Source organism: Rhinatrema bivittatum, chromosome 3 (genome assembly GCF_901001135.1).
Source record: "Rhinatrema bivittatum chromosome 3, aRhiBiv1.1, whole genome shotgun sequence".
NCBI lineage: Eukaryota > Metazoa > Chordata > Amphibia > Gymnophiona > Rhinatrematidae > Rhinatrema > Rhinatrema bivittatum.
Genome location: NC_042617.1, coordinates 446,285,569 through 446,306,299, shown reverse-complemented (window position 1 = coordinate 446,306,299; position 20,731 = coordinate 446,285,569). Strand labels below are relative to the sequence as shown.

The following is a 20,731-nucleotide window of genomic DNA, read 5'->3' as shown; positions in this document are numbered from 1 at the left end:
AAAATCAAAAATGGGCGAAGCTATAAACAGAATAAAATATAAATGTGTTGATGGAAGTGTAACAGCGACCCTGGATCAAAGGGTCTTAAGTGTATAAAACAGTGGCAGTTTGAGGGAGAGGGAGAGGTGCTACTTAGACTTTCTTCGCACGTGATTGAGAGAGACACAGAGCGGGCTGCTTCAGATAAATTGGTAAATATAATTTTTATTCAAGTATATGAGAACCTTTAAATTGCTATTGTTTCTACATTGGCAGATGTATTAGAAATGTATTAATTTCTAAAAAGATGATATTAATAGACATTTATCTGATATTAATAATTTCAATTACTTTTTTTAATGGCTCTTACATTGATTGTAGGATATACTCTGGTAAAGTTAAGATTTGAACATAAAAGTGTTTCTTAGTCATTTAGAGATATTTATTCATGCCTTTCTTTATCTGAAATAAAATATTTTTACAATAAACTGACTGGTTTATTTATGCATGATGTGCTGCAAGAATTAATGGTTAATAAAAAATTTCTGTGGTAGATTCGAACACACCTCTGAAAGTAAACTTTTTGTCTCAAGGCAGAAAGGGTAGGGAAATAGAAGTGGAAGTGGGATATTTTATCCAGGCAGGATTCCCTGGTTTTAAATTCTGCTAAGGGTAGAAGCCTCAATACTTCCATTCAAAATTTACCACACCCGGAGGATACTGAAGTCTTAAAAGGTTTTGATAACTTTTAAAAAGATGTTATAATATATGAGCTTTTGAGAGCATAGATGTCCTTTCAAATGACAAGAAAATATTTTTTTGCTGATCCTTTAGAAGGTATAACCTCCTACTAAAGCACAAAGTGGGAAAATAATTTTCTATTAAAGGAGAAATGAAAGAATAGTTCTAAATTTAGCTCCTACACATCACCTTCTCTTGAAAGAATTTTAGTTAAGACAAAGAATTTTTCAATTTGCTCAATACTATCTTACCCCATCAAAATGCTATAACAACGCATGGATAATGCCTGGGGTAAGAAAAAGGGCCTTCGCAGGATTCAACTATTTATATCTCTATAGGAGGCCAGCTAATAGCTCGAGCTGAGGTGTTGGTGGTGGTTTAGGACTTAGGGGCTGGTTTTACATGCAGAGTAAGACGTACAAACAGCACAGTACACCTCAGTGAAAATTTGACATCATTTGGAGTGAGGAAAGTCTCACAAAGTTGAGATTTCAATTATGTTCTCTTGCCCTGGCTTGATGGACTCTATCCTGCCCAAACCCCTCTCCAATCCTGCCCCTTCAAAAAATTTGCATTCACATCCTGCGGTAACCCAATTATTGCATGCATTAACGCATTATCACAAAACCAGCAAAAGAAAAGTCAAACCCACTGTTTAAAAGAAGGCTTCAAAGGAGCATTTAAAAAATACTTGTAAACACCAAGCAGCTAGTGGCCTTTGCAATTTCACTGTTCTAAAAAAATCTCACCATATCTGGATGATAAACCAGAGGGGCACAGTCAATTGAGCTTCTGATATTTAAAATAATAGCCGCATGAACTCTCAATATACTAAACATCGAAACCTGGATGCGGGTCCCAAAATGAAAAGTTGAAACCTAACTAACGAATGCTTTTGATATGTTAAAAGAGTTTGCTTTTGCATCCAAGGACAAAATATCTCCAGAAAGCACAGTAGGATTTGTTATAATATGCTTTCCTGACTTCTAAGAATCCCAAAATTATTTTGGGGTAATTTTCAATAGAATTTACATGCTTAAAACTGGATTTTACACATGTAAATGCACTTTATGTGTTTGTGGGTTTTGTTTTGTTTTTTTAAATTGCTACAATATATGCCATTGAATTGTTAATAGGTTTTACACACTTAAATGCACTTTAAGCACATAAAAGGGTTTTTGAAAATTGCTACAATAGAATGTTACATTTACATGTGTAAATCCTTTGAAAATTTCTGAGTAGCCTTTAGACTTTAGGAGAACATAAGAACATAAGATTTGCCATACTGGGTCAGACCAAAGGTCCATCAAACCCAGTATTCTGTTTCCAACAGTAGCCAGTCCAGATCACAAGTACCTGGCAGGATCTCAAAAGGTCGACAGATTCCATGCTGCTTATCCCAGGGATAATATATTTTTACTCAATTCATAATTAAACTGCTGGAAGATGTGGTGAAAGCTGTTGGTATAGCTGTGTTTAACAAAGGTTTAGACAAGTTCCTGGAAGGAAAGTTCATAAACCATTATTAAGGTGGGCTTGGGGAAATCCACTACTTTTCTCCTATTCGTCTTAAATATCACCAAGAAACTTCATTGGATATCCTCTAGTCTTTGTACTTTTTGAAAGAGCTAACAACCGATTTGCTTTTACCTCTTCCACTCCACTCACTTTATAGACCTCTATCATATCTCCGCTCAGCCGTCTCTTCTCTAAACTGAAGAGCCCTAACTTATTTTGCTTTCCCTCATTGAGGAATTGTTCCATCCCCTTTTTCTTTTTGGTCAGCCTTCTCTATATCTTCTCTAATTCTGATATGTCTTTTTTGAGATGCAGTGATCAGAACCACACACAATATTAAAGGTGCGATTGCACCATGAAGTGATACAATGGCATTATGATATTCTCCATTTTATTTTCCATGCTACCGCCACACACTGAGCAGAGGATTTCAACATCATATTCACAATGATGCCTAGATCCTTTTCCTGAGTAGTGACTCCCAAAATGGAACCTTGAATTGTGTAGCTATAATTTAGGTTGCTCCTTCCTACATGCATCACTTTGCACTTTGTCCACATTAAATGTCATTTGCCATTTGGAGGCCCAGGCTCTCAGTCTTACAAGTTCGTTTTGCAATTTTTCACAACCCTCTTGTGATTTAACTTTGATTAATTTTGTACCAAAACAAATTTGATCACCTCACTCATGATTCTCATATCGAACTATTTTATGAATATGTGAAAAAGCAGTGGTCCTAGTACAGATCCCTGGGGCACTCCATTATTCACCTTTGTCCATTGAGAAATTTAACCATTTATCCCTACTTTCTGTTTTCTATCTTTTAACCAGTTCTCAATCCACAACAGGATAAAATTCAAAGCATGTTTAGTGCTACTTAGCTGGTTAAGTATTGACTTATCTGGTTAAGTGGCAGCCACTGGAATAGCTTGCTATACTCAGCAGCAACCACTAGCCAGATAAGTTGTGGGAGGGTAGTAGACTTAACTGGGCAGTGCTACTATGCCAATTAACTTAACCAGATAAACAGCAATATTCATACTTATGTGGTTAAATTAACCAGTTAAATTAGATCTGCTCATAGGCAGATCTGAATTATCTGGATAAATAGTGACACATACGCGATATTCAGCAGCATAGCTGTGCTGCTGAATATTTATTTATTTTATTTATTTATTTAACACTTTTTCTATACCGACCTTCATGGTAGGAACCATATCAGGTCGGTTTACATCGAAAAGGGGAAACTATAACAGAAACCATAGTTACAACGGAAGGACAAAGTTACATTCAACAAGGGTAGTAAACTTGGAAGCAAAGACTGCTAGAAAGAAAGGTCTAAAGGAACATAGTGATTAGGATAATAATCACATTTAAATTAGCCAGCTACGTCTATCCGGCTAACTTAAACTGCTAACTTTTGAGTATCTACCCTCAGAAGTTTCCTTTCAACTTTTTGACCATCAATCTCAGACTGGGGTGACATATGGGGGTCTTGACTTTGATCTGGTTCAATAACTGGCTATGTGAAGTTTCTCCACCATCAGAGTAAGCAGCTCTGAAAACCAAGGCAGTCTCCACCAAAAGAGTGTAATCAGTATTTCTTCTTTCTTGCAACATTGTACCTTTGCAAGAACTTGAGATTTCAATACCATTGAAAAATTCTTCTTGCATAACTTTTAGCAACAGCATATGTAATTATTATTCCGCTGTCCTTGAGGGGTAGAATAATTTTGGTTGCTTCATATTGTGAGTTGATGCCACCAGATCCATGAGAAAATATCCAAGTGGAAATACAATATCTGAAAAACTTTAAAGCTAACTCACATTGGAGGTTTTCTGCTCAACAAATCTATCCCCACATTCAAGTAATTTGCAACATGGAATGCTAATAAGCTGACCAACTGATGCTCCACATATGTCACTATCTTGCATTCTTCTGGATCATTCTGACATTCCTTATGCCACCTTTTTTTCTTCAGGTTGCTTACTGTTACCACAGTGTCTGCTCTCATTCTTGTATAAATCTAATACATTTGATTTTTGAACGATGTCAAAACCAGGAAGGAACTCTTATTTATAGAACATTCATATGCAGGCTCTTCTCCATTGAAAACTAGAGTGCCTAAGATGACCAATGGGTGAGGCTTTGCTCACCTCCTGAGATTCATGCATTTATCGAAATCTTCAGCAGAAGTGGAATATTAGGTGTTTTCCTTTGTCCAGATTTGCTATGGACATCCACCAGACCTAAATATCTTTAAATCTCTATTTTCACTAACTTTGAACCAAGAAGTCAATCTAAAATTTCCAGGTCCTCATGTGAAACCTGACAACTCTATAGTTGACAGCTTGAACCCAGGGATCCTCAAGAGTCAACACACCATTCCAGTTTGCTAAAATTCTGAACCTGATAGAATCAAGGAGAATGTATCTTCTGATAACATGATCAGTCCAAAACTAGAACAAAATGTCACTCCTAAGCAAGTCAGATCATAAGCAGTAATCAGACAGTTCTTGGCCCATTTCATAATACAATCATACTCTTGCAATAAACCATTTTATTGCTGTTCTCACAGCATTCCAGATATACTGCACACCTGATAAGGATGTTATTCAGGTACAGTAAGACAAACAGGCCTTTTGCCCTGAGTTTATCTATCATGGTTAAAAAGACAATAAGCAACACTCTGGTAGTTGAGGAGACCAAAGAGGACAGACTAAGACTGGTAATGCTGCGTACCTAAAGCAAACACTTGTTAACCTAGTAGGATTCTTATGTAGGAATTCCGTAGATACAAGGAGATTATATGTCCCCTTGTTTAACTGTCTATATCAGACAAAAGAGGGGACCTTGAGGTGCTGAACCCACAGATTCGTTAATAGTAATAGAACAGAAATTGATCACTAAGGACCATATGGTCCACCCATTCTTCCTGGCTGCCCCTGCCTTTACTGCTGTCAGTTGTATCAGTTTGATGGCCTACACTGCTCTAGCTTTGATCAGCCATCTTTCTTGACCTTACCATTACCCACTGTGCTGAGGAGATCTGTCAGTCACACAAGCTTAACCACTTGCAGGAGATCTTTTCTTACCCTTTTGGTTTTAATTTGAATAAAGTAACCCAGGAGACATGCATTCAGGTGGGATCTCCACAGATAACTCGATCACCAGTACATCTGAACAAGATCTGACCTTTCCCTAGGAACACTCCAAACTGGTTTCAAGATAATACACAAACACACACATAAATACAAAACCTCAAAGTACTTAACTCACCTTTCTGAAATCTTAATAAGGAGAGGTTTCTGAATCCAAGATGGCATCAGCAGGAAGCAAGAGTGAAAGCAGCTATTAGGATAACCACTGGGAACACAGGCAATGTAGTCAAGGCTTAAGGTAGCCTCTGTTGCCAAATCACACAGTGTAAGTGTTACATTGAAGAGGGGCTCTAACAAGAGCTGCTTCTGCTGTGGTCCACTGCTGCCCAAAACGAGATGACTAGAAGAGAAATACAGCTGCAGGAGGCAGACTGGATATCACATGACACTGACTATTTCTGGTTTTGCCACTTTTCTCTAATTACACTCAAGCAGAAATAATTCACAGATCATGATTGCTGAGAAATTTAATTGAATATGTAAAGTACCAATAGCAAGATATGAAGTGTTTCTGAGATGAAATGATGGCGATGAAATGTGTGTGTGTGTGTATATATTCAAGATAAAGACAAACTTAAATTTTAGGTTATCACTAAGATTTAAAGCACTTCATGAATAAGAACCAACTTATGAGAGAGATCATACTGTCACATATTTGCAGATAAGAACATTTAGGTTACTGCAGAATGCCCTTCTCTGCCTATCATGAATGAAATTCAGCTGCAGGGGACTCAAAATCTTTTTTTTTATGTATGCCTGGAACTATGGAACTCCCTGCCCAATTATTTTCAGCTCAGACATGATCATTTGTTTATGAAACAAGTGAAAACCTGTTTTTTTTCAATATAACCTTTTAATTGTGCTTAAGATCCACCAGACGTGTTATGGAGGCTATGGTTAGCTCTACTGTTCTTTTTAGGTTCTATATATTTTAACTATCTTTATATATTATTGATTTATCTGGGCTTTCCCTAAGATATGTTTTATATAAAAACTTTATGAAATGTCTTTGTTATAATTGTTGTATATGTGGTATTTTGGATGTAATTATGCTGTATTTTGTTCTATTTATGCTTGTGTGTTACATGTATTTAATATGGGTTTTATGTGTTTTATATAATAAATAATGTTTTGATTTTTACCAATGTTGAAGCATGTTATCTACTCTTAGCAACCATTTGGATGAGAAAGTAAGTTATAAATTAGAATAAATAAAATCATAAAACTGGGCCCAAGGAGAGATGGGGGTTGGGTTCTATTCCTCAGAGACCATGAAGAATGGACCGTCCAACCCTTCTATCCCCCCAAGAAGTGTCCAGATATAAATGGGAAGTAAATGCATGGACTGAACACCATGTTGTAGCCTTGACAATTTCCTCAAAATTTGCCTTTTGCAGATAACACAAAGATCTGCTAAAATTTGGATACCTTTGAGGGCACAGACAGAATGAAAAGTGATTTAAGAAAACTTAAAGTGTAATCAAATACTTGGAAGTTGAGATTCAATGCCAAAATGTGCCACGCCATGCACTTGGAATAAAGAAATCAACAGGAACAGTATGCAATAGGTGGTGAAAAGCTGATATGCATTGAACAAGAGAGGGACCTTAGGGGTGATAGTGCGAGAACTAGAGGTTGCATAAATGTGTGATAAAGTGGCAGTCACAGCCAGGACGATATTTGGGAGCATACAGAATAATATAACCAGGAGGAGAAAAAAAAAAAAAGAGGCAAAAATGACTTTAGTAGTCACTGGTAAGGCGTCATCCAGAGAAAATGTCTTCAGTTTTGGAGGCCCATATCTCAGAAAGGATACAGAGAGGCTAGAGAAAGTCCAGAGAAAGGCAACCAGAATTGTACAGGATATATACCAAAAGCCCTATCAGAGGATTTGTGAGAAAGGGGATATGAATAGGGCCTTCTGATTTTAGGTTTTAACTGATAAACCCAGATAAAATACCTCCAATGCAAAAACTAAACTAAAATAAAATAGGCGTTTATTAGATAAACACCAGAAAAACATCACTTCCCCTAGTAGTCCTTCACCCCCTCCTTTGCCTACTCTGGGTCCTGCACTTTGTTTTTGTGCCTTTTCCACGCTAACGACTCCTCAGCTGCAGAAATGTTATGAATTTGATTATACTGCCAAGTGTATGAAGATTGAAGAAGAGAACCCCTGAAGAAGCCATATATGGCAAAACAAGAGTCCTTGTAGGGTTGTGATTACGTCAATATATGTAAAAAACGTTCTGGTTGTGGAGACATCAATACACGTATAAAATCTAGTTGTGAAGTATGTATAAAATTTAGGAGGCATGTGCAGATAATAGTATTAGGGGAAGGGTGTTAATTTTAACGGTGCCTTGTGAAGGGACAAGTAGGTGAATGTAGATGAATGAGGGAAGGATGAATGTGGAAGTATTTTTAGGGGATAATCAATATTAGTGCAACAGGGAGGGTGTGTGCACATAGTGGGTGCCTAAATGATATGAAGGTAAATAACGTATTTATATGTATTAAAAGGATATATGTTAATATGCTGACATATTGAAACTTGTAATAATATTTTAATAATTTATGAAATAAAGGATTGTGATGTGATATGTATTATAATTTACATTATTAAATATACTACCCTTATGTATTGATATTAGGATGAATTTGATTCAACCATAAGATATCCAACAAGAGTACCTGCACTTCAATAACACCAATAAATACCAATTTTTGGAACCCCCAGAGAACTCCTAATGAACTAGAAAATAAACACCTAAATTTACAGTTTAAAAACACCTAAAATTAGAAGCTCTAGATATGATGCAAACATTTAAAAACCTGAAAGGTACTAAGGCACAAGAAACAAAGGTTTTTCAGTTGAAAGGAAACCGTAGAACTAGGGGTCATGAAATGAAGCTCCAACAAGGAGGTGGACACCAGAACAAGGTCAGGAAAGCAGAGTTGCTTATCCGTAACAGGTGTTCTCCTAGGACAGCAAGATGTTAGTCCTCAGAAGCGGGTGACATAATCAGATGGAGCCTGGCACAGAAAATTTTGACTAGCACACCGGCATGCCACTATCCACATGGGGTCCCTTTACAGTTTTGTAATATAGAAATACAAAAATATGAAATAAACTTGGAGAAAACACAGCTCCACAGGGTGGTGGACAGGTTTCCCAGGGACTAATATCCTGCTGTCATAGGAGAACACCTGTTACTGGTAAGCAACTCTGCTTTCTTCTAGGACAAGCAAGATGATAGTACTTACAAGTGGGTGAATCCCTAGCTACAGGCTGTTCCTGAACAAGGGGACCAACAGTCACCGAACCAGGTAGCAACGGGCACAACAGAGGTGCTGTTGGTAGCACAGGGAGATAGCCTGAACCCGAGGCAGGAAGAGTTGAGTTTTAAAGATGAAAGAGATTCCGGAGGACGGACTGGCCAAAATTGCTGTCGTGTTGGCCATCCCTGTCCAGACAGAAGTGCGAGGCGAAGCCGTGCAGGGAACACTGTCATAGCCTTGCAGATCTTGTCCTTGGGGACCGCTTGCAAGTGGACCACTAAAGTTGCCATGGTTCTGACAGAATGAGCCTTGACATGGCCCCCAAGCTGCAGTCCCACCTGATCATAGCAGAAGGAAATACAATCCATTAGCAAGTTAGTCAGAGTCTGCTTAGCAACCGCAACCCCCAATCTGCACCTGTCAAAAGAGATGAAGAGTTGCAGGGACTGCCTATGGCCTGCTGTCCGCTCCAGATAGAAGGCTAAGGCTCCCTTGCAATCCAAACTATGCAAAGCCCATTTCCCCTGGTGCGAATGAAGCTTTGGAAAAAAAAAAGGTGGGTAGGAAGATTGACTGGTTTAGATGGAAATCTGTCACCACCTTAGGCAGGAACTTAGGGTGCATGCGAAGGACCACCCTATCGTGGAAAAACTTCATGTAGAGTGGAAACAACACCAAGGGCTGAAGTTCGCTGACCCTGCATGATGATGTGACTGCTACGAAGAAGATGACCTTTCAGGTCATGTGTTTAAGGTCACAGGAGTGCAAGGGTTCAAAGGAAGCCTTCATAAGCTGGGACAAGACCACACTGAGGTCCCAGGCCACAGCGGGGGGCCCTTAGGGGAGGCTTCAGCTGAAGCAGACCCCTCACATAAAGCACCCCACTATGGGCTGCACAGAGATGGGCAAACCACCCACCCCTTGGTGGTAGGCCCAACAGCACCGAGATGCACTTCAATGGAGTAGCTTCGTGGTGGAATAAGAAAACATATCCAAGCCATGGTGCTCACACCAAACTGAGAACCTCCTCCACTTCAGGCCTTCTAGTGAAAGGCTTCCTGGACTCCACCAGAACCCAAGACACATCAACCGAGAGGTCTAGGGGGCTGCAAAATCACCCTCTCAACATCCAAGCCGTTTGGGACAAGGTCTGGAGGTTGGGCTGGTGCAGTCTGCCCTGATCTTGCATGAGGAGGTCTGGGGAGGTCCCCAGACTGATTGGCTCCTGAAGGGAGAAATCCTGCAGGAGGGAGAACCAGATATGCCTCGGCCAATAAGGGGCGATGAGGATCATGGTTCCCTGGTCCTGTTGGAGCTTCAGAAGAGTCTTTTGACACTAGAGGAAGCGGAGGTTACGCATACAGGAGGACTGTACCTCAATGCCGGGCAAAGGCATCAGATACTGGTTTGCTGTTCTCTTTCTGAACAGGGTGCAGAACTGATCTACCTTCCTGTTGCAGTGGCAAGCGAAGAGATCCATGTCTGGGGTTCCTCAGAGACGAAAGATCCAATCTGCAACCTTCTGCTTCAGGGAACACTTGTGGGAGCAGAAGGAGTGACTTGTCTGCCACCACATTCTCCGTTCATGGCTCGTAGCAGAATACCATGGGACAGAGCCCAAGACCAGATCTGGACAGTCTCCTGGCAGAGGATGTATGATCTCATGCCTCCCTGCTTGTTGAGGTACCATATCACCACCTGATTGTCAGTCTGGATGAGAACCGCCTTGTCCGCCATGCAATCCTGAAATGGCCAAACAGCGTATTGGATCACACAGAGTTCCAGGAAGTTTATCTGACATCTTGCTTCCTGAATGGATCATCAACCTTGGATGCAGAGGCCCTCCATATGGGCACCCCAACCCAGGACGGAAGCATCCGTGGTTGAGCACAACTTGAGCAAGGGAAGCCTGGAAGGGCACCCCTATGACCAAATTGGACAGACCCTCCCACTACGACAAGGAATCCTGGCCTGGCGGACCTTCCCTCTGGAATCTTTCCCAATTGACATTAGACAATGTGACTCCACAAGAATTTCAGAAAATAAATCAAAACTTGTTTGTTAATTCTTCTTTTTCTAGTTTAATTTATATTTTTATTTTATGTAGTGGTCGTTATTTTTCGGCTTTTAGTTTCATGCTTTAAAAACTTTACTTATGCTTTTTATTTGTTTTTATGATTAATTTATATGAATGTTCTATTTTGTTTATATAATTTCATATTTTGATTGTACTCTTGTTCATCGCCTAGACCTTTTAAGTGTCAGGCGATTCATAAATTGTAGTAAATGTAAATGAGTAATATGTTGTGCACCCAAAGGTCCTAGAAGGCCTGGCACCACTGAGACTGCAGGGTCCACTGCGCTCTGCGCACATGTAAACTAGCGAAGGGAGTGACATGGACGTTGCAATCATGTGCCCCAACAGACACAGCATATGGTGCACCAAAACCTGGTGACTCAGAGGTCACTCTCACCAGGGACACCATGGTAAGAGCTTGATCCCAGGGCAGAAATGCCCTGGCCTGCACTGTGTTGAACCTAGCAACAATAAAGTCCAGCTGGAGTGATGGGACGAGCTACGACTTCAAGTAGTTGACCAGAAACCCCAAGGGTCTCCAACACCCAAATGGTGTAGTGCAGGGATCGCAACACTCCCCTCCTGGGAGGCACTCTTGATAAGCCAGTCATCCAGGTAGGGAAAAACCTGCACTTGCATTCGCCGCAGGTAGGCCCCTACTACAGCCCAGTACTTGGTGAAGATGCGGGGTGCAGATGCCAGGCCGAAAGGCAGCTTCCTGTACTGAAAGTGCTGCTCGCCCACCATGAAGCGAAGATATTTCTTGTGCACTGAAATCTCAATGTGGGTGTAGGTGTCTGAGATCGAGGGAGCAAAGCCAGTCCCCCCTTTGCAGGAGAGGAATCAGGGTGCCCAGTGAGACAATCTTGAACTTTTACCACTTCAGGAATTTGTTCAAGGCTCTTAGGTCCGGAATAGGATGGAATCCCCCTATTCTCTTTGGAATCAAGAAACACCTGGAGTAGAAGCTGCTCCCTCATTGCTGTGGTGGGATGGACTCAACGGCCCTGGTTGTTGTGAGGGTGGAGAGCTCCGTCAAGAGTACCTCCTGATTCACTGAAGGGCCCCAAGAGGGACACGGGGGGGGGGGGGGCCACGGAGGGACGTCCCAAAAGTTCAACCTGTATCCGTGATGAACGATGGACAGGACCCACCGGTCCGAGGTGACTGACGGCCAGTGGTCTGCAAAGACCTGCAGTCGACCTCCAACCAGAGGGCCCCCCTGTTGAGGGCTTACACTTCCTCTGAGCCAGCCAAAACCTTGTAGCGGGGCTTTTCTGGGTGCCGGCTGAGTCCTAGGGGCTTATTGCTGCCTCAGGTGATCCCTGGGGCCAGCCCGCTGAGATCTCGTCCTGGTCGCCGTCAGGTAATACTGCACGGCTGGTAAAAGGGGTGCCTCAGCCCTTGCCATAAGTGCTTCTTGCCTGAGGACTGCGGGTCTGAGGTGCTGGCCGAAAGATGCTGAAGGGTCTCATGATGATCATATTGAAATTGCTTAGAATTATTCTTTACCACACCTTTATGATTTTATATATGTAGTAACATTTAATGTACCTGCTGAATTTTGTACTGAGACCTTTTCCTGGCCTATGGTTGAGAGAGCCCTCATAATAGTTTATTTAATGAAATTTATATGCCACATATCTAATGCTCTGTGCGGCTTGCAATAAAACACTCATAACCATGGTTACAAAAAACAAACCGTACAAAACATTAAAAACAACAAGGCATCACATAAATAATTAAATTAACAAAACTAATCACTAAAAGAAAACAAAAAACCTTAGAACCCACCTCATCCATCTATGACAGCACTAAGGGGTAGATTTTAAAAGAAGCGCGATCAGCCTACTTTTGCTTGCGCATCAGACTCAAGCAAAAGTACGCTGGATTTTAGTAGATACGTGCGGAGCCGCGCGTATCCACTAAAATCCTGGATCGGCGCGCGCAAGGCTATCGATTTTGTATAGCCTGCGCGCGCCGAGCCGCGCTGCCTCCCCCCGTTCCCTCCAAGGCCGCTCCGAAATCGGAGCAGCCTTGGAGGGAACTTTCCTTTGCCCTCCCCTCACCTTCCCCTCCCTTCCCCTACCTAACCCACCCGCCCGGCCCTGTCTACACCCCCCCCTTACCTTTGTCGGGGGATTTACGCCTCCCGGAGGGAGACGTAAATCCCCGCGCGCCAGCGGGCCTGCTGCGCGCCGGGCCGCGACCTGGGGGCGGGTACGGAGGGCGCGGCCACGCCCCCGGGCCGTAGCCACGCCCCGTACCCGCCCCCAAAACGCTGCCGACACGCCCCCGGAACGCCGCGACGACCGGGCCCGCCCCCGACACGCCCCCAACACGCCCCCCTCCGAGAACCCCGGGACTTACGCGAGTCCCGGGGCTCTGCGCGCGCCAGGAGGCCTATGTAAAATAGGCTTCCCGGCGCGCAGGGCCCTGCTCGCCTAAATCCGCCCGGTTTTGGGCGGATTTAGGCGAGCAGGGCTCTGAAAATCTACCCCTAAGAGTCAGGGAAAGTTTGATGAAATAAAAAAAAAAATCTTCAGTACTTTCTTAAAAGTTAAGATACACTCAAGTCAGTTGGAGTCCTCTTGGCAAAGAGTTCCAAAAAATGGGGCCCACTACTGAAAATATCTTTTCTTGTGACGCAGCTAGTCTTACTAAGTACACTAATGGAATGCCCAGCTGAGTATTCCTCTAGGGAACAATACTCTTCTGATGGGTATCCAGGGCCTCACGAGTCTTCAGCATTGAACTTAAGGATAACTATTGAATGGTCCTCTGAGACCACATTGATCCTGAAGCTAAAGATCTGGGTGGCCTATGTTTCCATTTCTTAGGCTTCATGACAAGGAGTAGAAGAAGCTTCCCACTCTCAACCTGTTGAACTCTAAGGCAGGCTGGGTTGCTAAACCTGTGTTGGCACCAAAGGGAAAGCAGTGAGAGAAGGATCACTTGATGCACAAAGGGGAGTCCATGTGCTTGATGCCAAGATCTTGAAGCACATTATATGCTGAGCAAATCTATTCTCCAACTCTATCTCAAATAGTGACAATGACAATAACAAAGTAGGCTTCACAGAGGAGTGGATATCCTCCAATTTTATTGGAAAACTGATATTCAAGGCTCCAGACAGTGCCTCTGGAGAATGCATGATCTTGTCTATGTCTGGAAAGAAAGAGCTCACATCCAAATAGCCACTATGAATAATGCAAACCTCCTGCAGTCCAAGAGACATGAACCTTCCAACTCTCTGCCTGTCAGCACTATAGGCACAATTCTCAGAAGCAGGGGAAAAGTGTGTGAAGGCAGTTAATGCTGTTTCAAAGTTAAGAGAACTGTATTTTTGTGAGTCTTCAAAGTGTACAGCAAAGCAATTTATTTATAAGGCTTATTGTAGAAGTATGGTCCCCCAGCATGGCCATGTTTCACTGATGGCACTGTGTTGGGAGGGACTCTAACTATGAATCTCATATCGATATGAAAAACTTTTAAAGAGTCATATAAGGCTACACATAAGGTCCAGAATGGAAACCTTTTAAGGGTCATATAAGGCCTGTGTATTGTGAGATAATGTTAATTGTCCTTGTATGTGGCAATATTGACATTTTGTTGTCAGTGCTGTGTTTTATTATGTTTGTAATGGTGTATGTAATCCATCGAGAACTGCAGTCACTGCTGCAAATAAGAGCTTTATCATCTTTATAAACTCCTGTTGGTATGTGCTCTTTTACCCAAGATGAATTTCTAATTTTTTCAAAATAAGGAGCAATAACCAATGGTATTCTCTCCCTGGAACTTTCTGCCTGCTATGCATTAACTAAACATATAATACGCATATCTAGCTGCTATAAACAAGCTAGACGAAAGATTCACCAGCCACTACCAATAGCCGATGCCCTTGGGATAAAGATCATCACCACTGTTACAAGACAAGATGAGGAGCAATGAGAAAGATGAGTTCAAAGTAGAACTACTAAATAAATACTTTGGTGTTCACTAAAGATGACCTTGGAGAAAAACTACTGCTGCTAGTTGACAAGAGTACATATGGGAGTGGGATAGTTACCACAACATTTACAAAAGGCAGTGTTTGACTGGAACTAGCAAACGTGAAAATGTACAAAACCATAGACCATAGTCTTATCCACTTTGTAACTCCAGAACTCTCCCTGCCTTTGGGGTCCTGTGCAAGCCACAAGGAGCATTTCTAAGAATACTATCATGAAGGTTCTGGATTTCAACTTTCTACCTAAAAACCTAAATTTTGTTTCTGGAACCTCCATCCCACACCTTCCTATATCATTGGTACCCACATGTGCTACAACAACCAGCACTGTCTATAATCCTATCTAGGTGACACAAAACATGCCACCTTCACACTAGACAAACAAGTTACCAAGAGATCCTCATATCCAACAGCCACCTAGCTATCCATATTCCTAATGATTGAATCAGACTATGATGCTGTCCTAAGCCTTCCTTCCTGGCAACAAAGCCCTTGGAGACTTATCCTTGGTGTGAGAATATAATGCATCACCTGGAGCACAGATATCACCAAAGTGATGCTCTCCTTCTAGGTGATCTTGCTCCACCAAGGCAGCACAGGGACTGCCAGTCTGGAGTTAGGACTTTATTATATACCTGAAAGTCTCTTCTATATACCTCTGTCTGCTTCAGCTTCTCCAGGTCTGTCACTCTAGCCTTCACAGATTGGACTTGTTCTGAGAACACACATATAACCTCTCACCAACTGATGGATAATTATTCATATGGCATTTGGTGCAAAGTCTCACTGATGGACTTCTGACTGCATCTTAACATTGAGTTATTAAGGTAGGTTGCTAAGGAAGTAGGAATAATTAATATAAGTCCTTAAAATTTATTTGGTATATTTAATGTTAGTTTGGTAATGATTAGCGACCTTCATTTTCAGTTATTTTATTTTATTTTGCCTGGGAATTTCAATGTTTCAACAAAAATGAAATCAGTGGAAAAATGGCTTTTCCACTTATTTTTCTCGTGGGTTCTATCAAAGTTCTTTTTCCACATACCTTTTTTTTTAATACATTGAAATTCCCAAGCAAAATAAATACTGAAAACGAAGATCCCTAGTAATGATCTACAAGGGGACAATAGTTAATCTACTGATAACAGTTGGATTACTTCCTTGTTTATCTAATTCCTCGATTAATTCTTTTTATGAAAAATATTCTTTCTATTCTCTTAATATAAATCAAAGAATGTTCTTAGGATAGGTGGAATTATGTCTCTGAAGTAACTGCTAATTTTCAGAGGAAAAAATGCTTATAGCAGGAATTTGATGATACACAATAGAAAATTATATGTTACAATACCATGAAGTGTTGGTTAACCTCATTGTTGTAAAGTAAAATTCAAAGTAACACTTCTCTATGCTGGTTTTAATTATAGGATACTCTTACCTATTTCAATAGAAGCCTTCCCTCTCAGCAACAGTTTCAGGCACTCTGCATTATCTGTTAAACAGCAGTAGTGAAGGGCTGTGCTGCCCTTCACAGTTTGTTTGTCAAGATTGCCACTGTTCATAAAAAAGGAAGAAATACCACATTAATCAACCAAAAATCAAAATCTCTTACAATATATTTAAAAAGCAACTGATAGAGAATGCCTGCATAAAGCTAACCAAATTTTCATTCGTATAATAAAGGTATAATTTTTTTCACAACTATTTTGTTGGTTTTCTCTACATGGTAACATAGTAAATGACAGCAGTAAAAAAGAACCAAGTTGACACATCATGGCTGCCCAGTTGCAAATTTTCTACTTTGGTTAGATCAAAGTTGCTTATCTTTAACAAGTGTTTTCCATAGATAGCAGGACAAATCAGCCACCCAAATGCATGAGTCTCCTCAGTCTTTTCCCTAGATAGGCTTCAGCTCCAAGGGGAGGAGGTCGGTATTGTGTGGCTGATTTGTCTTGCTGTCTACAGAGAACACACATTACAAGTAAGCATGGACAAGCAGGTTTAATTCAGTTGATGCAAACAGGGACTCCCAAGCTGACGGTTGCATTAGAAAATGTTTATCTGATCAGGAAACTTGGTCCCGGCAATAATGCTTTACAAAAGCGTGTATGGAGAAGCAAGTAACTGCTTTGCAAATGTCTTGTAAGGAGGCAGATCAAAGAAAAAGCAACCGATGTTGTAGTTGCTCTAATTTGATGAGCTTTAATTTTGGTTGGAAGCTATATATTTATTTCTTTGTAATAGAAGGGGATACAATCTGACAACCATGATGAAAGCATTTGTTTTCTTACCAGATAGCCTTGGTTCTTTGGGTCAAAGGAAACCAACGGTTGAGGCAAATTCTTGTAAGGTTTCATTTTTTCTATGTAAAAGAATATAGCCCTTCTACAGTTCAAGGTATGGAGTTGTCTGCTCCGATCTATTTGTATGAGACTTTGGAAAACAAGCAGGAAGGACTATGAATTGATATAAATGAAACTGTGATAGAGGCATTTAAAATCATGAGAGGTCTAGAGCAGGTGGAGGTGAATCGGTTGTTTGCTCATTTGGATAGTGGAAGGACTGGGGGGCACTCCGTGGAGTTGGCATGTAGCATATTTAGAGCTAGTCGGAGAAGGTTTTTTTTCACTCAATGCACGGTTAGACTCTGGAGTTTGTTGCCAGGGGATGAGGTTGGTGTAACTGGATTTGAAGGTTTGAATAAGTTCTTGGAGAAGTCCATTACCTGCTATTAAGTTGACTTAGAAAATAGCCACTGCTATTATTAGCAACAGTAGCATGGGATAGACTTTGTTTTTGGGTACTTGCCAAGTTCGGCCAGTGTTGGAAACAGGATGCTGGGCTTGATGGACCCTTGGTCTGACCCAGTATGGCAACTTCTTATGTTCTTATGAGAACCAACTTTAGGCAGAAATCTTAGGTGAGTTAAGTACATAAGAACTTGCCAAACTGGGTCAGACAGAGGATCTATCAAGTCTAGTATCCTGTTTTCAATAGTGGCCAATCCAGGTTACAAGTAACTGGCAAGATCCCAAACAGCAAACAGATCCCATGCTGCTATTCTGCAGTGATAAGTAGTGGATATTTCTTAAATCTGCTTGGTTTATAACAGTTTATTGAACTCTCCTCCATGAATGTGTTCAAACCTTTTTTAATCTCAGCTATGGTAACTGCCTTAACCACATCCTCTGGTAATGAATTCCAGAGCTTAACTGTGCAATGGGTGAAAAAGAGTTTTCTCCAATTTCTTTTGAATGTGTCAAATACTGACTTCATGGAATGCCACTTAGTCTTTGTATTTTTTGAAAGAGCAAATAGCCAATTTACATTTACCCATTCTATTCCACTCATGATTTTATAGATCTCTATCATATCTCCCTAAAGTAGCTCTAAGAACTACTCTGTTATTGAAACTTTGCATCTATGGTGGATCTATCAATAGTGCTTAGCATTCCTTAACTCTGCAAGTAGAAGTAACTGCTACCTGGAAATCATTAGATGCCATCAGCTCAAATGTGGGCTGCATCAATCTTGATAAAATGAGATTACGGTCCCATTGTGGTATGGGGGCTTTTATAGGAGGATGATTCTGGACAAGTCCTTTTATAAATCCGGCTATGATGGGACAAGATATTGGAAGACATTTGGAGAAATGATATGCTGCTATTGCACATAAATACATTCTTACATTATTTGATTTCAATCCTGAATTGGAAAGGTGAAGAAGATATTGTAATAAAATGTAGATGTTTTGAATCTGAACAGATCCTGTTTGTAAGAATTGCATCATAGGGAGAATCTTTTCCATTTGAACCTGTAGAAACATTTAACTAGCAGTTTTCTAGCCAGTAGCAAAACTCCTTTCATCTCAGAATGGCAGAACTTTTAAACATTGGTATTTAACATCCATGCTGTTATAGCTAAGGTGTGAAGATTAGGATGAGGAAGAATTCTGTTGTATTGAGTTAGAAAATATTGAAAGATCTTGAGACGAACTGGTTGAGCAATGAACACTCTTGGGAGCCATGGAAATTAAGGTTGACAAGGCCAGAAAGGGGCCATTAGAATCATCCTTGCTTTTTTTTGGCGATCAGAGGAATTGGGAGAAACCCATATAAGAGGCCTTCTGAACAAGATATTGTTAATATGTCTGAAGCCATGCCCCTGGCATCTAGTCTTTTGGAGCATTAAATTGGAAGTCTGTGATTGAATAACATCACAAAAAGATCCACTCTTGGAAATCCCCAGTGTTAGACAATATTTTGAAGAATTATACTGTGAAGAGACCATTTGTGAGGCTGTAAATGTTGGCTCAGATGCCAATTAGTTGCAATTCCCCAGAATATGAGGGGCATCAAGATGCATTTTTGTTTGTATTGCCCACTCCCATACCTTGAGGGCTTCTTGACACAAAGGTTGAGATCCCTCCCTCCTTGTTTATGTAGTACATTGCTAGAATATTGTCCATTTTCATCTGAAGTATTTTTCCCCTTATGAATGTTTCAAATTCTATTAATGCTTTGAATATAGCCTTCATCTCCAAAATATTTATGTGAAGAACATATTCTTTTCCGGTCCACTTTCTCTGAGAGCACAGATGTCCTAAATGAGTCCCTACCCCCACGGCTCCATTTGAAGCATCTGTGGTTAACGTCATTTGTAACGGAGGAGGGTGTAAAGGATGACCCTAAAGAAGACTGAGAGGGCAAGTCCACCAATTTAGAAATTGGCATAGTTGATAGTGACTGGTATTCTGTAAGACAGAGGATGAGTCTATTTGTTCCAGTGATGTTTTAGGTGCCATTGAGGAAGTCTTATACATAGTCGAGCATATGGGGTTACATATATCATGGTGTTGTGTGGCCAAGAATGTCCATGCATCTTCTTTTGCTGACACCATATTCTGATTGGGAAGAAAAGCTTCCCTACTAAGGTATCCAGATAAGCTCCTATAAATTCTAGATGATGAGAAAGCATCAAATAGGATTGGTTGTAGTTTAGTACAAATCCCAGTGACAGAAGAGTTTGAACTGTTAGAGCACGTGAAATGTTGGCTTCTTCTAAGAATCTGCTCAATATGAGCCAATTGTCTAATAAGGAAAGACTAAGATGAGGTTCATTTGTAAATAAGTTGCTATTACCGCAAGGCACTTCATGAAAACTCTTGGGGCTACTGGGACACCAAACAGAAGGATATAAATAATGATAGTTTTATACCATGTATCTGAGATATATTTTGTAGTTTGGATAAATGGGGTTTGAGTATAAGAATCTTTGCCCAACATAGGTAACAGATTCTTAAGGTCCAATAGTGGAAGGATATTCTTTAATGAGTTCATCTTGAATTCCTCTTTTTTGAAAAATGTGTTTAGATCTCTTAGATTCAATACAGAGTGAAGGCCTTCTGACGTTTTGGGGATAAGGAAGTATCTTGAATAAAATCCCTGGTTCTCTTGTACAATGGAAGTGGTCTTACCACATGAGAGGAGAAGAGAGATGTTAGCTCTTGTCTTATGTGTGATTGTTCCCTGGGAAGCTTACATAAAAATTAAAAGGTTTTTGGAGGAAGAGTTTCAAAATACTGAGGACCCATTGGTCATGGATAACAAAGGACCATTGATGGAAGAAAAAAATGAAGCCTTTCTCCCACTGGAAGGAGCTGGTAGCCAAAATATTGTTTGTTTCTGGGCTGATTGCTGAGCTGACTTATTCTGAAACCTGTCTCTATTACATGGCTTATGTTGTAGTTGCTGCAGGGGCTGATAATGCTGTCTTTAATAAAAATAAGGCACATAGCATTTTCATGGATAAAAATATTGCTTTCTGTAAGGTTGGTACTTCCTTAGAGATGATGTAGGATCTGTGGTAATTGTAGTTAAATCTTAAGCATTGTGCAGTGCTCCTTTATATAGTAACATAGTAAATGATGGGAGATAAGGACAATAAAGACCCATCTAATCTGCCC

The 20,731-nt window shown here is 40.7% G+C and overlaps 1 protein-coding gene across 7 annotated transcripts in view; it reads right to left on the bottom strand.

Moving 5' to 3' along the window:
• ASAP2 (ArfGAP with SH3 domain, ankyrin repeat and PH domain 2) overlaps positions 1–20,731 on the bottom strand; it is a 413,895-nt gene that overhangs the window by 117,620 nt on the left and 275,544 nt on the right. For all 7 annotated transcript variants that reach the window (XM_029595831.1, XM_029595830.1, XM_029595833.1 and 4 more), the window contains one exon: positions 16,205–16,320. In XM_029595831.1, the coding sequence (XP_029451691.1) occupies positions 16,205–16,320 (116 nt within the window). The remainder of the gene's footprint in view (positions 1–16,204; positions 16,321–20,731) is intronic.